Source organism: Rhinoraja longicauda, chromosome 16, assembly GCF_053455715.1.
Source record: "Rhinoraja longicauda isolate Sanriku21f chromosome 16, sRhiLon1.1, whole genome shotgun sequence".
NCBI lineage: Eukaryota > Metazoa > Chordata > Chondrichthyes > Rajiformes > Arhynchobatidae > Rhinoraja > Rhinoraja longicauda.
In genome coordinates, this window is record NC_135968.1 from 24,523,551 (window position 1) to 24,542,159 (window position 18,609).

Sequence of the window (18,609 nt, forward strand, 5' to 3'; positions counted from 1 at the left end):
AATTGCCCCACGTCAAATCTAACAAACATTAACATACTGTCTGACCCATAAGCACAAACAATGATCTTCCTGATACCCTTCTAATAATGGAAAATATTGGGTTGTGATTAGCTTAAACATTTATCATTATAATCTAAATAACACAAGATTTATTTAGATCGGAAATCTCTTCTTTAAGTCATTAAGAGTAATGCAGTAAACTGTCATTGATTAGTGCTTGCTTTTCAACCTATTTGAAATAGTCTAATGAACCTTTCAAAAAACCACAACACAACATAAAACAATAACCCTTATTGCACAGTGGTAAATGCGGTACAGGGCCAGTATCAAAACATATATTGGATAGTATATCTATTTTTAAAAATAAAACCCAGAGGCAATGCAAATTTCATGATTTTTTTTTAAAGCTTTATAATTTCACTGTCTTTAATTGTCATCTTTAGGTTCAACCCTCCAAAGGCAGTATTCTGTGGGTGCCACACCTAATTGCCAGATTTTCTTCATCTTCCCTTCTTTTGCCAGCCGCTGCACTTTATATCAGATTAAGAATAACTCTACAACACTGAAGATGCCCAAACTCAATACCACTTGATAAAATACCTATCCCTCTTTTTCCCACAGGAGATAGAATTCCATGTCATCTTTAGATTCAGAAAACAATTAAGCATTAAAAATATACTTCTGTCCTTTACTTTTCTGATAGTGTTCTCTGAGAAGGTAGGATCCATGAGGATGTGCAGGATTCGTGCCCATCTCAAACAGCATATTTCCCATCCAAGCAGATCTATCTGCACTCCAAAGACATACAGGTTTGTAGGTGAATTGGCTTGGTAAATGTAAAAATTGACCCCAGTGTGTGTAGGATAGTGTTAATGGGCGGGGATCGCTGGTCAGTGCGAACCCGGTGGGCCGAAGGGCCTGCTTCCATGCAGTATCTCTAAGCTAAAAACAAAGGAAAATATATCCCACCAAGGACTAGATGGTCACTTCTGCTTATTGTAAATCTGACCATTTGTAATTATTTGAGCTTTAACGTGGCAATAACATTATCTCAGCCTACCACATTCTGCCACAGGGTGGCATAGCTCAATGGAACTGTGATGTAAGCTGCACCATGTGTTATCTTATGACTTTTATCCATATTATATTCCAGTGAGGAAAAATACACTTCTTGCTCCCTGTAAACAACATACTTCCACACAGAGCAAATGATGCCCAATAACAGCCTGCACCAAGCATTAGTCAACAATAACACTTGTAGAGACCAGTCATCAAATTAAAGATAGACACGAAATGCTGGAGCAACTCAGTGGGACAGGCGGCATCTCTGGAGAGAAGGAATGGGTGACGTTTCGGGTCGAGACCCTTCTTCAGACCGAATGTCATGGGAAAGGGAAACAAGAGATGTAGATTTGGTTTGCCGTGACTTTCCCTTGCAAGTTTCTCACCTTAGCCTTTCCTATTTCCAAAAGAAACCATTAAGTCATGTTTAATAATGCCTATTGTTTGATTTGTATCAGCAGCTCTCTGGTATTGTAACCAAGCAGTCATCCTCCAGATGTGTGCTGAAACACTGTCTTGAGCAGACAACTTAACTGTAAAATCTTAGTCAAGATGGATTCCTAACATACCCTCATCTAATATATAGATGGGTTTTTTCATGCTACAACTCCATGGAACTTTGATTAGGCTGAATTTAGAATACTGTGTACAGTTCTGATCACCTGTTCCTTTGCTGTGCAGGAAGGAACTACAGATGCTGGTTTAAGATAGACACAAAAATGACAGTCCCGCCATCCCAAGGATTAACCTCATGAACCTATGCTGCACTGCCTCAATAGCAAGACGTCCTTCCTCAAATTAGGAGACCAAAATTCCACACAATACTCCAGACGTGGTCTCACCAGGACCCTATACAACTGCAGAAGGACCTCTTTGCTCCTATACTCAAATCCTCTCGTTATGAAGGCCTACATGCCATTAGCTTTCTTCACTGCCTGCTGTACCTGCACACTTACTTTCAGTGACTGGTGTACAAGGACACCCAGTATGCAGACCTGGGTGTCCTCGTACACCATTGAGATAATAATCTGCCTCTGTGCTTTTGCTGCCAAAGTGGATAACCTCACATTTATGTACATTATACTGCATCTGCCATGCATCTGCCCACTCACTCAACCTATCCAAGTCACCCTGCAACCTCCTAACATCCTCATCGCAGTTCACATTGCCACCCAGCTTTGCGTCATCTGCAAATTTGCTAGTGTTATTTTTAATTCCATCATCCAAATCATTAATATATATTGTAAATAGTTGCGGCCCCTGCACCGAGCCTTGCAGCACTCCACTCGCCACTGCCTGCCCTTCTTAAAAGGACCCGTTTATTCCTACTCTTTGCTTCCTGTCTGCCAACCAATTCACTATCCATGTCAATACCCTACCCCCACTACCATGTGCTCTAATTTTGCTCACCAATCTCCCATGTGGGACATTATCAAAGGCTTTCTGAAAGTCTAGATACACTACATCCACTGGCTCTCCTTCATCCATTTTACTTGTCACATCCTCAAAAAATTCCAGAAGATTAGTCAGGCAGGATTTCCCCTTCATAAATCCACGCTGACTTGGACCAATCCTTTTACTGCTATCCAAATGCCCTTTATTGTCTCTTTAATAATTGACTCCAGCATCTTCCCCACCACCGATGTCAGGCTAACTGGTCTATAATTCCCCGTTTTCTCTCTCGCTCCTTTCTTGAAAAGTGGGATAACATTAGCTACCCTCCAATCCACAGGATCTGATCCTGAATCAATTGAACATTGGAAAATGATCACCAATGCGTCCACGATTTCTAGAGCCACCTCCTTGATTACCCTGGGATGCAGACCATCAGGCCCTGGGGATTTATCAGCCTTCAGTCCCATCAGTCTACCCAATACTATCTCTCGCCTAATGCAAATTTCTTTCAGTTCCTCTACCTCCCTAGATCCTCCGTCCTCTAGTACATCTGGGAGATTGTTTGTGTCTTCCTTAGTGAAGACAGATCCAGAGTACCTGTTCAACTCTTCTGCCATTTCCTTGTTACCCATAATAACTTCACCTGTTTCTGCCTTCAAGGGACCCACATTTGTCTTTTACTGATCTTTTTCTCTTAACATACTTAAAGAAGCATTTACTGTCCTTTATATTCTTGGCCAGCTTCCCCTCGCACTTCATCTTTTCAGCTTCTATCGCCCGTTTTGGTACCTTCTGTTGTCTTTTGAAAGTTACCCAATCCTCTGGCTTCCCGCTACTCTTTGCTATGTTATACATCTTTTCGTTTAGTTTTATTCCATCTCTAATTTCCCTTATCAGCCACGGTTGCCTCTTAAAATCTTTCTCCCTCTTTGGAATAAAATGATCCTACATCTTCTGGGTTATGTTCAGAAATTCCTGCCACTGCTGTTCCACCGTTATTCCTGCTAGGATCCTTTTCTAGTCGACCTTGGCCAGCTCCTCTCTCATGCCTTCATAGTCCCCTTTGTTCAACTGCAACACTGACACTTCTGATTTAACCTTCTCTCTCTCAAATTGCAGATTAACACTAATCATATTATGGTCACTACCTCCTAGTGGTTCCTTTACCTTGAGTTCCCTTATTAAATCTGGTTCATTGGACAACATTAAATCCAGAATTGCCTTCTTTCTGGTAGGCTCCAGTACAAGCTGCCCTAAGAATCCATCTCGGAGGCACTCTACAAACTCCCTTTCTTGGGGTCCAGAACCAACCTGATTTTCCTAGTCTACTTGCATATTGAAATCCCCCATAACCACAGTGGCATTACCTTTGTTACATGCCAATTTTAATACCTGCTGTAAATTACACCCTGTATCCGGGCTGCTGTTTGGGGGCCTGTAGGTAACTCCCATTAGTGTCTTCTTACCTTTACAGTTCCTCAACTCTATCCGCCGTGACTCTACACCAGTCCCTATGTCACTCTTCGCAAATAACTGAATTTTATCCCTCACCAACAGAGCTACCCCACCTCCTCTGGCCACCTACCTGCCTGTCCTTTCTATAGGATATATAATCCTGAATATTCTTGCTTTCTTCATTGATGCAGTTTCGAGAGCTAATGCTTCACAGCCTTATGTTGTCAATTCATGCCAGTGGAGCTTGATGGGCCAACAGGGTGTATAAAAAAACTGGGTCTTAAAGAAATGCCAGAGCTCCTCTTACCTCACTCCATGTTTCTGACCTGTTGACAAACTTTATACCAATTCATATATTCTTTGCTTCAACACAACATATAATTCCATTGCCACACATAACAATTGCCTCATTTTGTGCTTGCCTTTACTGCACAGTTCAAACACACTGTGCCTTCGTTCACTTCTTCGTAAGTGACCCCGCCATTGCTGGAGATGTAAAGCATAGCCGAATACTTGTTCAATACAACTTCATTTGCAGGCAAACCATCGAAGAAAGCTTCCTGCAGGGTTTCATCCTCTTGGCTTTCTGCCTCAGTTAGTGACGAAGGATTTGCACCTGTGCATAAATGAAACATGGGCTGTTCAGAGCAATTCTGTGAAGGTTAGTATTCTTCAGTGTGATGTAGTTCGCAAGTGCTCACATCCTACCCCTGCGACAGGCAGCAGGTGAATATATTCCTTTGTGTCCACTAGGTGGTATCTGGTAACCAGTTGCCCACTTTTATTCCCAACAAATCACTAACATTTTTGCACAAAGCATTTATGAATTATAAGAAACTAAAATGATAGCCAGTTATGTTATTTTTTTAATTGAATTACACCTATACACCATTATTTCAGTCTGCTTAATGTAGTCCTTTGTTTATGACAACAGCAATGAATATTACAAAGAAACAAACACTTTAACAATTACTTTTATACCTAAGAGTGGTTTGCTTGAACTTATTTTATTCCAAATAATGCTTTGAGGGACCCTACCCTTGGTCCCATTTTGTTTCCTGCATGATTTTCTGCACCAGCCCTCTTCTATATAATACTGATATAATTCATTCACCTCTTATTATACCATCAGGATATTCCAAAGTGCGGTTGAAGTACTATTTGGAATACAGCTGTAGTTGTAATGTTGAACACAAAGCAGCCAGTTTCTATGCTGCAATATCTTACAAACAGCAATAGTACAATTTGGTAACACTGATTGAGGAATAACATGGCCATCCTTTGTAATTAGACCACGGGATCCTTTACAGGTTAACCTGAGGGAGCAGACATATCTCTGTTTACCATCTGATTCAAACAACTGTACCTCCAACAATGTAGCATTCTCTCAATACTGCATTAGACTGCATCTAAGATTGAGGTTAATGCACAGTAATGAACCCAGAATTATTTGACCTAGAGCTGAGTGTTAGAAGAGAGCCATTGTTGCAACAATTTTGCAATGGTGCAAGGTGTTGAAAGGGAAAGATAGATCAGCCATGATTGAATGGTGGAGTAGAATTGATGGACCAAAAGGCTTGATACTGCTCCTATAACTTATGAACTTATAAACTGTGCACATGGAAAACTGACATTCTTCTTTTAAATGCTGAATGTGAGGGGTTGTGGCATTTTATAGTCACTGAGCAGGAAGACTATGGGTCTCCAGACAGTTAAATCGTGTAGGTCAGGCAGCATCCCTGGAGGACATGGACAGGTGACATTTCGCATTAGGACCCTTCTTCAGAATCAGAAGAATAGAGTGAGGTAGGGTTCAGGCCCAAAGGCCGATTCTGAAGAAGTGTCCAGAACAGAAACGTCACCTTTCCATGTACTCCAGAAATGCTTCCTGACCTGCTGACTTACTCCAGCATTTTATCTTCCATCCAAGATTTCAGAATCTGCAATACTTTGTGTCTCCAGTAAAACTGAGTGTGCCAGTACCAAAAGAAAAAACTGTGAAATTTTAAAGAAAAATGTTTCCTTTGCTGTAAATTGTGTAGACCAACTGCAACTCCACAGGATGGCAAGCTTCCAAGTGGTACAATTGAAAGGCTCTACATCCGACCAGCCATCTTAGGCTGGAATTCCTATCTCTGAGATATATATCTTACCTTCCGACTCTTGCTGGGGTGGCTTACTATGGGAATGATTAGTCCACAGATGTGATCATTGCCTCAATTGCTATCACTCTCATCTCCAAGTCACTGCAGGAAAGGTGGACAGAGGGAGTGCTCCAACATTTGTGGTGGGACTGTCCACGTTAGATATCAACCTGAGCCCCTACCTGTTGTCTTTGTGAATAATTTTAGACGGTGGCAATGGGCAGGGTAGGGAAGGGGCTGTATCTACAGCTAATGTGACCTTACTTTCACCAATTCCACCCAGCTGCATGATTCATTGGAGGTCACTGACTAGTAAATTGGTGTAGGTACACTGGTTGATTCTTCCTGATGAAGCATAAATGCCAAGGAAAACTATTGTCCAGGGATGACATCAAAAAAGAGTCAATATTTGTAGGTAAATTTCAACCATAGTGGCCATTAAAATGAACCCTGTTGGTTGGTTCAGTGTTAGAAAATGTAGCGACACTGAGCCTACCCTTATCTATATACTAAAACTCTTCTTTGTTATCTTGTTTGTGACTGAACTTCAGCCAAAACGGTACACGATAGCGCCATAATTTTAGGCCCACCTTACTCACCATTGTCACTTTAGTGATAATGCAAGTAGTTTCATTGAAATCGGTGTTATATTTTTTAAGTTATTCACATTTTTAAGTTTAAAAGGAGGGGAGGGGAGGAAGGAGGGGGGGAGGGAGGGAGGAAGGGGGGAATGGGGGAGAAGGGAGAGGGGAGGGGGGGTTGAGAAGAGAGGGGAGGGGGGGAGGACAGGGTGCTGCACCAATGCAGGAGAGGTTTGGGCCTAACGGGTCCACTTGGTCTAGTAATTACTAAATGCACACTATATGTACATCGAGGATGTGACAAATTCCTATTTTAAGTCTTTGATACTGCTGCTGTATTTTGCAGCTTCACTTCTGATTAATTTACTCCATTAAAAGGGTGACAGGATATGATGAAGAAACCTGGTGAACAAATGACAATAATAAACAACCAGGAGTAGGTGTAGCTGAGCTTCTGCCACGTCAGCAATTGCTTCAGCTCTCAGCTGTGTCATGCCAAAACAATCCCTGGGGTGGTAAAACCCCAATCTGTGTACGGTTTGTCGTTCCATTATTATTGCCTAATTAAATGATGATTTAAAGCATATGGTACATCTGTTAGTGTCTATTTCTATTATCCCCTTGGACCGAGAAGAAAATTACGATTGGCTGCAGACGTGTGGTGTGTGAGAAACTGCTTGTTACTATTTCCTGCTAATTGAAGTCAGTGAGCAACTAAGCAAAGGCCATTATCTGGTCATGTCACAAGGCATAGGCTAATGCATTGACATTGTCACAGAAATGCTTTTCATTAAGTATCCTACAACCAAATATGCTGCACCATTTCCACTGAAGCGAAAAAAAAATCATTTGGTATGGATGCGAACTGCCCAGATCAATTTGGGCGTGAAATCTCTCAAACTGAATTTAGTCGTGATGTAAGAAAATCTTGAGCTGGTGGCCTTGGAAAACTGAATAAAGAAAATAGACGATGTTGCTGTTCTTTTCGTGAAGCCAAACAATAAGGCTCAGCCTTGTTGAAAACCTCAACATTTGTGGAAGGAAAATTCATGCTTGGATCCTGTCCCCGATCAGATCTTGCACAAAATCCTTGACCCCATTAATTTCAAAGTGGATTACAGTGTTTGGAGCAATAAAGCAAGGTCAAGATCTGTTCCATGTTTTTAAACGGTGCATTTAATTTAAGTTTGTTAAATTTAGTCTGCATTTTTCTCATTTATTATTTCATTTAAAAGACTTTTAAAGTAAAGGGGGCTGCATAGCGGTGTAATAGTTGAGTTGCTGCCTCACAGTGCCAGAGACATGGGTTCAATCCTGACTATGGGTGTTGTCTGTATGGAGTTTGTACATTCTCCCTATGACATTCCAAAGACGTGCAGGAGTGTAGATTCATTGGCTTTGGTAAAAATTATCCCTAATGTGTGTAGGATAATGTTGGTGTACGCTAGTGATCGCTAGTTAGCGCGGACTCGGTGGGCCGAAGGGCCTGTTTCTGCACTTTATCTCTAAAGTCTATAGACTTCACAGTTTTGATAGCTGGCAAAGCCAGAATATAGCTTTGCAGGCAATTAAATCTAATATTGGGAGGTTGGGGCAGGCAGGGTTGCCTCAGTAAATGATTGGAGTTCTGCAGCAGCATTGTCACTGTTGGTCAGCAAGATACTATCTCTGCACGTGGACCAGGTAAGTTTGGCATGTGCTGGCAATTGAGAACAGTGGACCCCTCCAACAAGATCAGGTAAAATTTAAGGCTAAGGTTAGAAATCATGAAATCCACAAAGAAAATAAATGTTCCTTAAATTAATGGTAGAATGTGCAGGTAGATGAATGATGGTCCTGGCATCAAGGTTTCAAGGTTAGTTTATTGTCACATGTCCCAATTAAGGTACAGTGAAATTTGAGTTACCATACAGCCATACTAAGTGAAAAGCAACAAGGCACATAACCACATAAAAGTCAACATAAACATCCACCACAGTGGACTCCACATTCCTCACTGTGATGGAAGGCAATAAAGTTCAATCTTCTTTCTCGTGTTTTCCCGCGGTCATGGCAGTCAAACCATCCAGAGTTGGGGCGATCAAAGCCCTCGCAGCCAACGATTGGAGCATCTGTTGGAGTGATCAAAACTCTCCCCGTGGCATGGAGCTCCTGAGTTAGCCTCTTCTTACCAGAAACCGCGGGCTTCACGATGTTAAAGTCCACAGGCCCCATGGTTGGAGCTTCAATCCCCGGCAAAGGGATCACAAGCTTTGCGATGTTAAAGTCCCGCAGATTCCCGCGGCTTGGAACACCGGGTCGGTCTCCAGGAAAGGCTGCCAACTCCACGATGTTAGGCCGCAGTGGGAACGGAGATACGATACGGGAAAAAATCACATCTCCGTCGAGGTAAGAGATTGAAAAAGGTTTCCCCTAACCCCCTCCTCCACCCCCCACATGCTGGTGGCGCCATCCAGTTCTGGCTGAAGGGTCTGTTCTTGTGCTGTACTGTTCTATGTTCTAATGTATTAAGGACATATTCAGTCTTCTGTGTTTTAGGTGACATGTACCTCAAGGTCACCCCCGGCAATATTTGGCTCAATCGTAGTTATATTGACGAATGAAAAATTTAATACAGAACATTTACAGCACGTCATGTTATGTTGAAGGAAAGTGAAAAACTTACCCAATAGCATAGATAGTTGACATGGTCCATTCTGACATAGATTACATGATGTTGTACAATTCAATGTTAAATTCATACGGTTGCAATGTGGCTTCGTGGAATATGAGATGCTACTTTTTAGTCTTTCATTGGACCTCTTTTGAACAGTTTGGAAGAGCACAGATAAGTCAGAGTGGGAAAAGGTGGGGGTAGTATTAAAGTGGCAAGCAACAGGCGGCTCAGGTTGTTCCTGTAGCTCGAAGGCGGGTGCGCCACAAAGCGACCATCCAATCTGCGTTTGTTAAATATACCTGGACTATTTCTGACATCTCCCTCCCGTTTCTGGACCTCACCATCTCCATCACAGGAGAAAAACTAGTGACGGACATTTACTACAAGCCCACCGACTCGCACAGCTATCTGGACTACACTTCTTCCCACCCGGTCCCCTGCAAAAAGTCTATCCCCTACTCCCAATTCCTCCGTCTACGCCGCATCTGAGCCCGGGATGAGGTGTTTCAGACTAGGGCTTCCGAGATGTCCTCGTTTTTCAGAAAACGGGGCTTCCCCTCCTCCATTATAGATGAGGCTCTCACTAGGGTCTCTTCTACATCCCGCAGCTCCACTCTTGCTCCCCCTCCCCCCACTCGCAACAAGGACAGGATCCCCCTCGTTCTCACCTTCCACCCCACCAGCCAGCGGATCCAACATATCATCCACCAACATTTCCGTCACCTACAACAGGACCCCACCACTGGCCATATCTTCCCATCCCCTCCCCTCTCTGCGTTCCGCAGAGACCGTTCCCTCTGCAATTCCCTAGTCCACTCGTCCCTTCCTACCCAAACCACCCTAACCCCGGGCACTTTCCCTTGCAACCGCACGAGATGCAACACCTGTCCCTTTACCTCCCCCCTCAACTCCATCAAAGGACCCAAACAGTCTTTCCAGGTGAGACAGAGGTTCACCTGCACCTCCTCCAACCTCATCTATTGCATCCGCTGCTCTAGATGTCAACTTATTTATATCGGCGAAACCAAGCGCAGGCTCGGCGATCGCTTCGCTGAACACCTGCGCTCGGTCCGCATTAACGCAACTGATCTCCCGGTGGCCCAGCACTTTAACTCCCCCTCCCATTCCCAGTCTGACCTCTCTGTCATGGGCCTCCTCCAGTGCCATAGTGAGGCCCGCCGGAAATTGGAGGAGCAGCACCTCATATTTCGCCTGGGCAGTTTGCGGCCCGGTGGTATGAACGTCGACTTCTCCAACTTCAGATAGCTCCTCTGTCCCTCCCTTCCCCTCCTCCTTCCCAGATCTCCCTCTATCTTCCTGTCTCCACCTATATCCTTCCTTTGTCCCACCCCCGACATCAGTCTGAAGAAGGGTCTCGAACCGAAACGTCACCCATTCCTTCTCTCCCGAGATGCTGCCTGACCTGCTGAGTTACTCCAGCATTTTGTGAATAAATCGATTTGTACCAGCATCTGCAGTTATTTTCTTATACTGCATTTGTTTTCTCTGATGGGGAGGAGACCACACTGTGGACAATGAAAAGAGTACACAGAAGAAGTGCAAATGAAACTGCCACATCCAGAAGGTTTATTTGGGCCCTGAATGGTGGAAAAAGGTAAAAGGGTAGTTGTTGCATCTCCTATTTTGTTGAATTGAAAGAGCACTTGAATTGCCTGGACATAGATAGCCATCAGACAAGTGTTGGAAGATGGGATTATTACAGGTGGGTGCTCACTGGTCAACATGGATGTGGTGAGCTTGAGCGGCCTGTTTCCCTGCTGTATGACTCTTTGACTCCATTACTCTATGTGACGAGGCCATGGTGTTGTGTATAATGGCAAAGGGAAGACTAGTTACTGTCTGGATAAGACTGCAGGATACAAACCACATGCAGGCAAATTATTGAGTTTAATTTGGCATTATGATCAGGGCAGACATTTGGGGCAAAGGGGCTATGCCAGTGTTGTACTTTTTTTGTGTTCAATGTCGTACTACCACTTTTCCTCAATTTCAGCGACTGAGATCATATTGAATAATTAAGGACAGAAGAGCAAAAGGTCGAACAATAGTACTAAATAATGGTGCCCCTCATTAGAGTTTCACCAAAAACATTTTTACATTTGCCTTTAAATATCTGATTTAAGATGATAGCCTGGGGCTGAATGAGTCTTGAGGACATTCTGTATGCAGGATGTTTGCCAGACACATTCAGTGGTAAGGCAAGGTCCATCAATACACACCCTTCCTTTGAAGGAAGGTCATTGATGAAATAGCTGAAGACAGTTGGACCTTGGACAATGACTCAATGAACTCCTACAGTGATATCCACGATTATTCAGGCCTGGATTATTAACCTCTAACATCCACAACCACCTTCCTTCATGCATGTTATGACCCCAGCCATTGGAATGTTCCCCTTTTGATACCCCTTGACTTTAGTTTTGGCAGGGTGCCTTGATGTTCAGGGAAATCACTATTATTGCAGTTCTTGAATTCTGCTCTTTGGCCTACGTTTAGGCAAACACTGTGATATGGTGTGAAGCTGAATTGTCCTGGCAAAACCCAAACTGTGCATCAGTGAGGAAATTACTGGTAAGTGGTAATTGGCAGCACTGTTGATGATGAGGCTTTCCTGAAGTGACTGATCATTGGGAGTAGAATGATTTAGCAGAGTGTGCTCTGCTCCTTGTGAATGCAGCACCTCAAGGTAACCTTCCGTATTTTGGGGGTAAATGGTAGTCTTGTGACTGTACTGGAACAACTTGGTTTGAGACCCTGGGATGTTGCTTGGTCCCATAGCCTTTGCTGTATCCACTGCTCTCTACCTCATGTAACACTCTTCTACAACATTCATAATTTTCTGCTTCATACAGCCCATGGGTGCTGCAACATTAAGCTGCAGATGAACAAAGTTATGAATGTGTTTGGGCATAATGCATTCTTCTCTGTGTGTGCATTTCTGTTAGGATTGCTTAAAAGTGCTTTTATATCCATGCCACAAAATGATTACAACAAATTTCAGAACACAAGCAATCTTGAATGCGACATAACAATCTTTTATGAAACATTATTTCAACTAAACTTAGTTTGATCAGACTTCCAGAATGATAGTCCAAATTTGTACGGGTTAATTATCGTCACAGGTGTGCTGACACAACCCATGTCGCAGAGCAACGTGTTTTTTGTTTAATTGCGTGGAAGTTGAACCGGATATGCTACCTAACATTTTCCTGTGCCATGTTGCTAGTGCCACATCATAAGTGGGAAACGAATGAGGTAATACTGAAAACAGCAAAACAAATTCTAAAACTACTGGGTTAAATTAGCAGGTTCCATAATATCTCACTTAATCCTGTTCCTCCTCGAGTGACATGGTATGTCAGTTAGAGCTGCACCTGCTCCATGCCACAAAACAATCCCCTCAACAATACCACAAGCACTCACGTGTATATCAACGACTTATGCTAATGCAAGTCAAAAACAGATGACTAAAAAATGTAGTCCCAGCTCAGGAAAGTATCCATCATTATATTTAATCTTCTTTTCATCTCAATTTGACCACAGTGGTGTCCGGCTGTATAGTCAGTGGCCTTTTACCCAATTTTTTTTTTAAATGAAAGACAAATATGAAGCGATCCCATTCCTAAGAGTCAACGGCATGTTGAATAAGTCTATCATTTCCAGCAAGATCTCAGCTTGTGCTGCACAACACACATCTTTTATTATCTATAATGGGGTTTATTCAAATATTCCCAACATATGGCTTATTATATTTTTTAAGGGGGCATACAATAAATATTATAAAGAGTAAAAACAGAGTGCCAATTGTTTCAGAGTGGGATATGGAAAAGATTTATGGAGTTAATAACCTGCAGAACCTGTAACTTGAGCTGTGAGGTCATTTAGCCACAGACATTTTTCCACCTCCATTCTGAAACATATGGGATTGTCTATTTACCAAGCAGTAAAAGTACCTCCATTGTAACAATGGTTTCCTTGCAACTGAAATAGCCTTCAACATATTTTGATATGATTTGAAATAAGTTTGCAATAAATGTAATAAATGCTTGATGATTCAATTTCCCTTGTTTTATAGGCATGGCACAGAGTGGAGTACATCTCATCAATGTGATCTTTATTTTTTAAGCAGTACATTACAAATACCATTACTCTACACATGCATGAATCCGCAAGAGAGTCTAAAAAGTCCCTATAGTTTATGCCACTTGAGATATAAAATGAATGTATTAATCTAGATTAAAAACTACTTGCACAGGAAACCTAAGTAATGGTTCGGGAGGCGATTTAGAACTGGCTAGAGAGCGGTCAGGAATGTGCTGTGCAGAGTAGATCACATCCGTCAAAAAGGTAGGGTTTTTTATAAAGATAAAGCTGAATTATCTATTTTTTTTAAATTAATAAAAATCCTTTGTGCTTGTGTTGTGACCATGCTGAACTCACTTGCGCTAATAAAATGATTGCTTCAGGATCCACTACAATGCTTTTTTTATGAAAAAGGAGTCAGAAGTGAAATACAAGGCCTGAAGCATTTTCACCAGGATAATATACAATATCCAATAACTTCATTCATCAGCACTGCCATTGTCCCAATATTTTTAGTTTATTCATATTGTTATGAAAGTGTGCTATCATTAAAACATTGCATTCCGCTTGAAAACTCTGAGACTTGGGGGAATTAAAATGATCCCAAGTTACACTGTGGCATTATTTCCTTATTTTCTGGGATGAAGCAAAGCTTCTTTACCTTTCAGGGCATCTACTCATTTCTAAAGCATGGTTTTCTTTCTTTATTTCTCATGAATAAAATACAAATTACATTTTAACCTGTCGTGCAAGCAACAGATATCCACTTTCATTTCTCCACTCTCAATTTTTTAATCATATCGCACATGACACAAATAAAGACTATAATAAAGAACAACACTTCAAAAACCATCAATCATACCTTTGGATTGAAAAGTAAACAGAAAGCAATAGAGTCAGACTCACTGAGGCAATGCTTGCTAACCTCATGTCAAAGTAATAGGGTGGCTTAATGTCTGTAAATAATGAGACAGTTAATGTCATAGTACCCTTTCTTTGCTACCATTATTGTTGTACTTCACATCTTCACCCCAGCTTAAGAGCTATCCCTTCACAGAAATATCCACTGTACTAATCCCAACAATGGAATCAGGTGAGAAGGTTGGAAGCATATTATTATATTGGGTTCTACCGATCCGGGTTTTGAAATATTCTTTTCATTGTATCATACATCATGTTTCATACAAATCAGCTTTAGTGTGAGCACTTAACCCAACATGCAGCTGTTAATTTTCTTGACAGGATTAAAAAAATTGAAATATTATCATCTACACATTGTTTGTGATCCTTTTCTCCTCTCTGGTTTCAAAATTAAATTAGACAGAGCAGATGTGACAAGTAAGATGAAGGGTGGTTTGTGTTACATCTGATATTTTTGATGCACTCTCAATTTCTGCTTTGTATTGCAAATTTCTGACACAGTTCCTCCCACCTGACTGAATTGAAATCTGATACAGAAAGCTTCTTTTCTTTAAAAAAAAGTCAAGTGGTTGTTGATAAGTTTGCGTTTTGACAGTTCAAATTTTTCCTTTGATTTTTGACATGGATTTCAAGTTCCCATGTCATCTGGCCTTGGAAAAAAAAACTTCAAGAGTTGTCTTCCCGACCAATTTGTATGCGTTCAAGGCTACAATGAATTATATCGCCCTCAAGTTGCTGTATAGACTGCATGCCCGGGAGACCATGCTTGAGGGCTAACACCTGTTAGCTGCACAAACCCAATGAAAAAAAAATCTTAATTAACTCAACAAATCAAAGCTTAAGGATAAAAATATAATTTTACCTCTTCCTAATCCGGAGCTTCCAGAAGTGACCTTTGACATAGGAGCTTGTGTGGTATGTGGTGCAGATTTCACAGATTTTTCTTCATCTTGTCTTTCCTTTCAGAACAAAGAAATTCAGAAGATTGGTGGTGAAAGTAGCTAACAGTCTTGTTCAGTAAAGAACAGAGTGTCCTATACAAGCCAGTGAAAGAAATAAACTGTTTCTCGACTCAGTTGAAGCTTTATTGAATTAAACTTGCATGAAATAATTAAAAGGCTACGCACCGGCATTGAAATTGAGCAGTGAAAATGGCCACACAGAAAGCTGGAACAGACTTCCAAAACCCAGGGTGGGTTGGTAAAGGTCATTGGTCAGGGTAATTTCAGGAAAAGCTAATTTCTCAACTACCTTTAGCAGGTGGCATAGCACTCAGTAACTATTTACTGAAACTGGACTAAGGAAGTTTGAAAAAAAAAGAAACAAGGTCATGATAGACAGGAAGAAATTGAGAAGTAAAATCCTCTCATCTATTTCTTTAATTGACTGCCTGAAAAGTCAATGAAATGAAGGAAAATAGACAGAGCTGTTAAGGCGATGAATCAAATAGATAGGTATTGGGTGCCAGATTGAATGAGTCAAATTGCTTCAAAAGCTAAATAAACAAATAGTACAAGGCACACAAACAGGGACTGCTACACCTGTGGGAAATGTTAGTTTATATGAAATGTGCTTCATCCTTGTCAAACCATTTAAAATTTAAAAAAAGATGACCATGTTAACTGGTGCAGCTGGTGACACTACTGCCTGCAGCAAGGTCAGGAAGGACTGAAGTGAACAGGATAAGTATTGTTTTTTCAACACACAGCAAAAAAACAGAGTAGGGAACACACTTTTCAAGCACAGCTGTGGTCACGTTTCCCGCTTGGTGACATTGATCAGATTCACACAACATCATAGACTACTCTTAAATTATTCAGGTACCATCACAATTTCTGCTTTAACGTGCGAAAGCATAGAGCACAGTTGTTATTGAGACAAAGAGAATGGGCGGGCCAGAGAAATATAAATTTCCACCAGCACGATGATCAGTGTTGACCTATCTTGCGTCTGAGTAATTTGATTAAACTAAAGATTCCAACGTGCATACTGACACTGAGCTTCTTCACATCTGTTACTGAAGATTTGATTAGCTATGCACAAAGTGCCAGATTAAACTCTGGTTGGTGAAATTCAAGCCACCTGCATTATAGATTAACATCAATAGGGATACTTCCACTTTTTGCAAATGATTAAATCCAATCTATATTAAAAATGAATTAATTAATAATGAGTTTCAGGTAGGCAAAATTTAGCATCTGTGCTCAGGATTACAATATCAAAGCACACTGCAGAAACCCTTGTAGTCTTTATTAAGATTTAACTCAATTTAAACATCAGTTTTAGACCAATTTCCTTTCATGAATTAATAAAAGTCTCAAGATTTTGCAAATTATTGTTTCATAATTTATCACCAGCCACTATTTAGAGAATCACTGGTAGCTAATAAGATATTGGGCTACGTATTGTCTGTAATTTTAAAGATTTAAAAAAGTCAATATGTATTTCTAATAAATTACTAATGTGGTAGTCCGAGTGACAATATTTAAAAAAAGTTTTTACTTCCTTTTTAATTTTACATAACAGCAAATATGCAGCCATAGGCAGTGTTCAGACTATACTGTTTTGTACTTTATAGTCCTACTCATATATTACAAGAGGGTAAAGTTCGCTTTTTAATGGTTTAATCGCTTATGTGTATTAGTAATTCTCAAAGCAACCTAAATATCTCACATCTAGCATGCCAAAAATGTAAGCCACAGAGCAGCTAGGAGCGTCTCGGTGCGCGGCTGTTAAAACATTAAATGGTATAGCAAGTGAAAAAGTATATTATTTCAGTGCAAATTTGATGAGAAAACATGATTTTAAATGGCACATATCCAATGGGCCAATTGGTATCTTTCTGTGTTTTTATCAAATAGATTAAGATAAGATATATTTAAAATTCATCTTTAAAGTCAATCAGTTTTTTTGATAAGGAGGTGAAGTCAGAATATGAAATTCAAGTAAACGTGGAGGTGAGCGAGTGAGCTGCACGGACAAACAGTGGCATAAGTAGCCTTTTTATAACTTCAACCGAGGATGTAAGAAAAAAACTAAGATAGAATGAGTTGGTTTAGCAATTTATAGCCATAATTTGCCCAAATAAATGTATCAATATCAGCTAGTCAGAGTGTGCTTACAGGAGAAATATGTTAGAGTGTGGAGAAAGCTATATAGTTCAAAGAAGGGTCTCGACCCGAAACGTCACCCATTCCTTCTCTCCCGAGATGCTGCCTGACCTGCTGAGTTACTCCAACATTTTGTGAATTAAGCTATATAGTTCATTTTGGGGTTTGTTCCAGAGCTGCAATGGTAAAGCCCAACAAAGCAGCAGTGGGAATCATTTATATTAGATCTTTAACACTGTAAAATAAGCCACAATGGTGTTACTAGACAAATGTTGACACCAAAATGTGCTAAGAAATGCTAGGATAGATGATCGCAAACGTAGCATTTAAACAGCATTTGAAAGGAAGAGAGAATAGAGTAACAGTATATTCACTCCACTATGGATGCTACCTCTCTAGATTATTTTGTGTGTTTGATATGTAAGCCCCTCCTGGTGCATGGTACCTATCATCCTCTTGGTTAACAGAAAGATGACTAGGGTTATGGGAGAATAGTTCCCCCAATAGCCTGTGAATCTTTCCACAACTTCAAACTATTCTGTGAGAATGGAGTTTGAAGACATTGAGGCAGCACCAAAAATACCATTTAGCATTGAATTGATAAAATTCAACAGCCACAACATTATAATCAACCTCAAGTTTTGTAGCTTTTAACAACACTACTGACATCCTCGAATTTGAAACCGCTGACTATCTCCAACATTTGATATGCATAAATAATCATTTGGTGACATGACTTTACATTTATGAAATGTTAATAGCCTTTTTCTGTCAATTTACCTTTCTTGTGGAAATGTTAAAGGATAAAAAGCAAAACCACAAAAACTAATTCTTCAAAGCAGTATGGCTGGTTTGGACTTCCCCAAAATACATACTTATTGCCTGTTTCACTGGGCAGTCACTCAAAATCTCCTTTGTTCATATCATGAACCATTCAGCTACTTGTTGCCTGATTTCAACAAAGATGCTTAAAAAGTACAATTATGTTCCCCACGACTTTAGGGAAAGTAATTTCATATAGTCACTTGACGAAATAAATGAATTTTGTTGTTTTTCCAAATGTCAATTCACTGAAGATTATAGAACAGAATGCATTGTACCGCTACAGGAGCAGCTGAGAATGAGTATTTTGATTTGATAATTTGTAGCAGCTACATGAAAGCCTTTGGATGCAGAGGAAG

The 18,609-nt window shown here is 40.7% G+C and overlaps 1 protein-coding gene across 1 annotated transcript in view; it reads right to left on the reverse strand.

Moving 5' to 3' along the window:
* Nucleotides 1-4,319: 4,319 nt before the first annotated feature.
* Nucleotides 4,320-18,609, reverse strand: part of LOC144600831 (uncharacterized) — a 140,820-nt gene continuing 126,530 nt past the window's right edge. The window contains exons 9-10 of the mRNA XM_078412720.1: nucleotides 15,181-15,277; nucleotides 4,320-4,528 (exon numbers count right to left, since the gene is read on the reverse strand). Of these exons, the coding sequence (XP_078268846.1) occupies nucleotides 4,320-4,528; nucleotides 15,181-15,277 (306 nt within the window). The remainder of the gene's footprint in view (nucleotides 4,529-15,180; nucleotides 15,278-18,609) is intronic.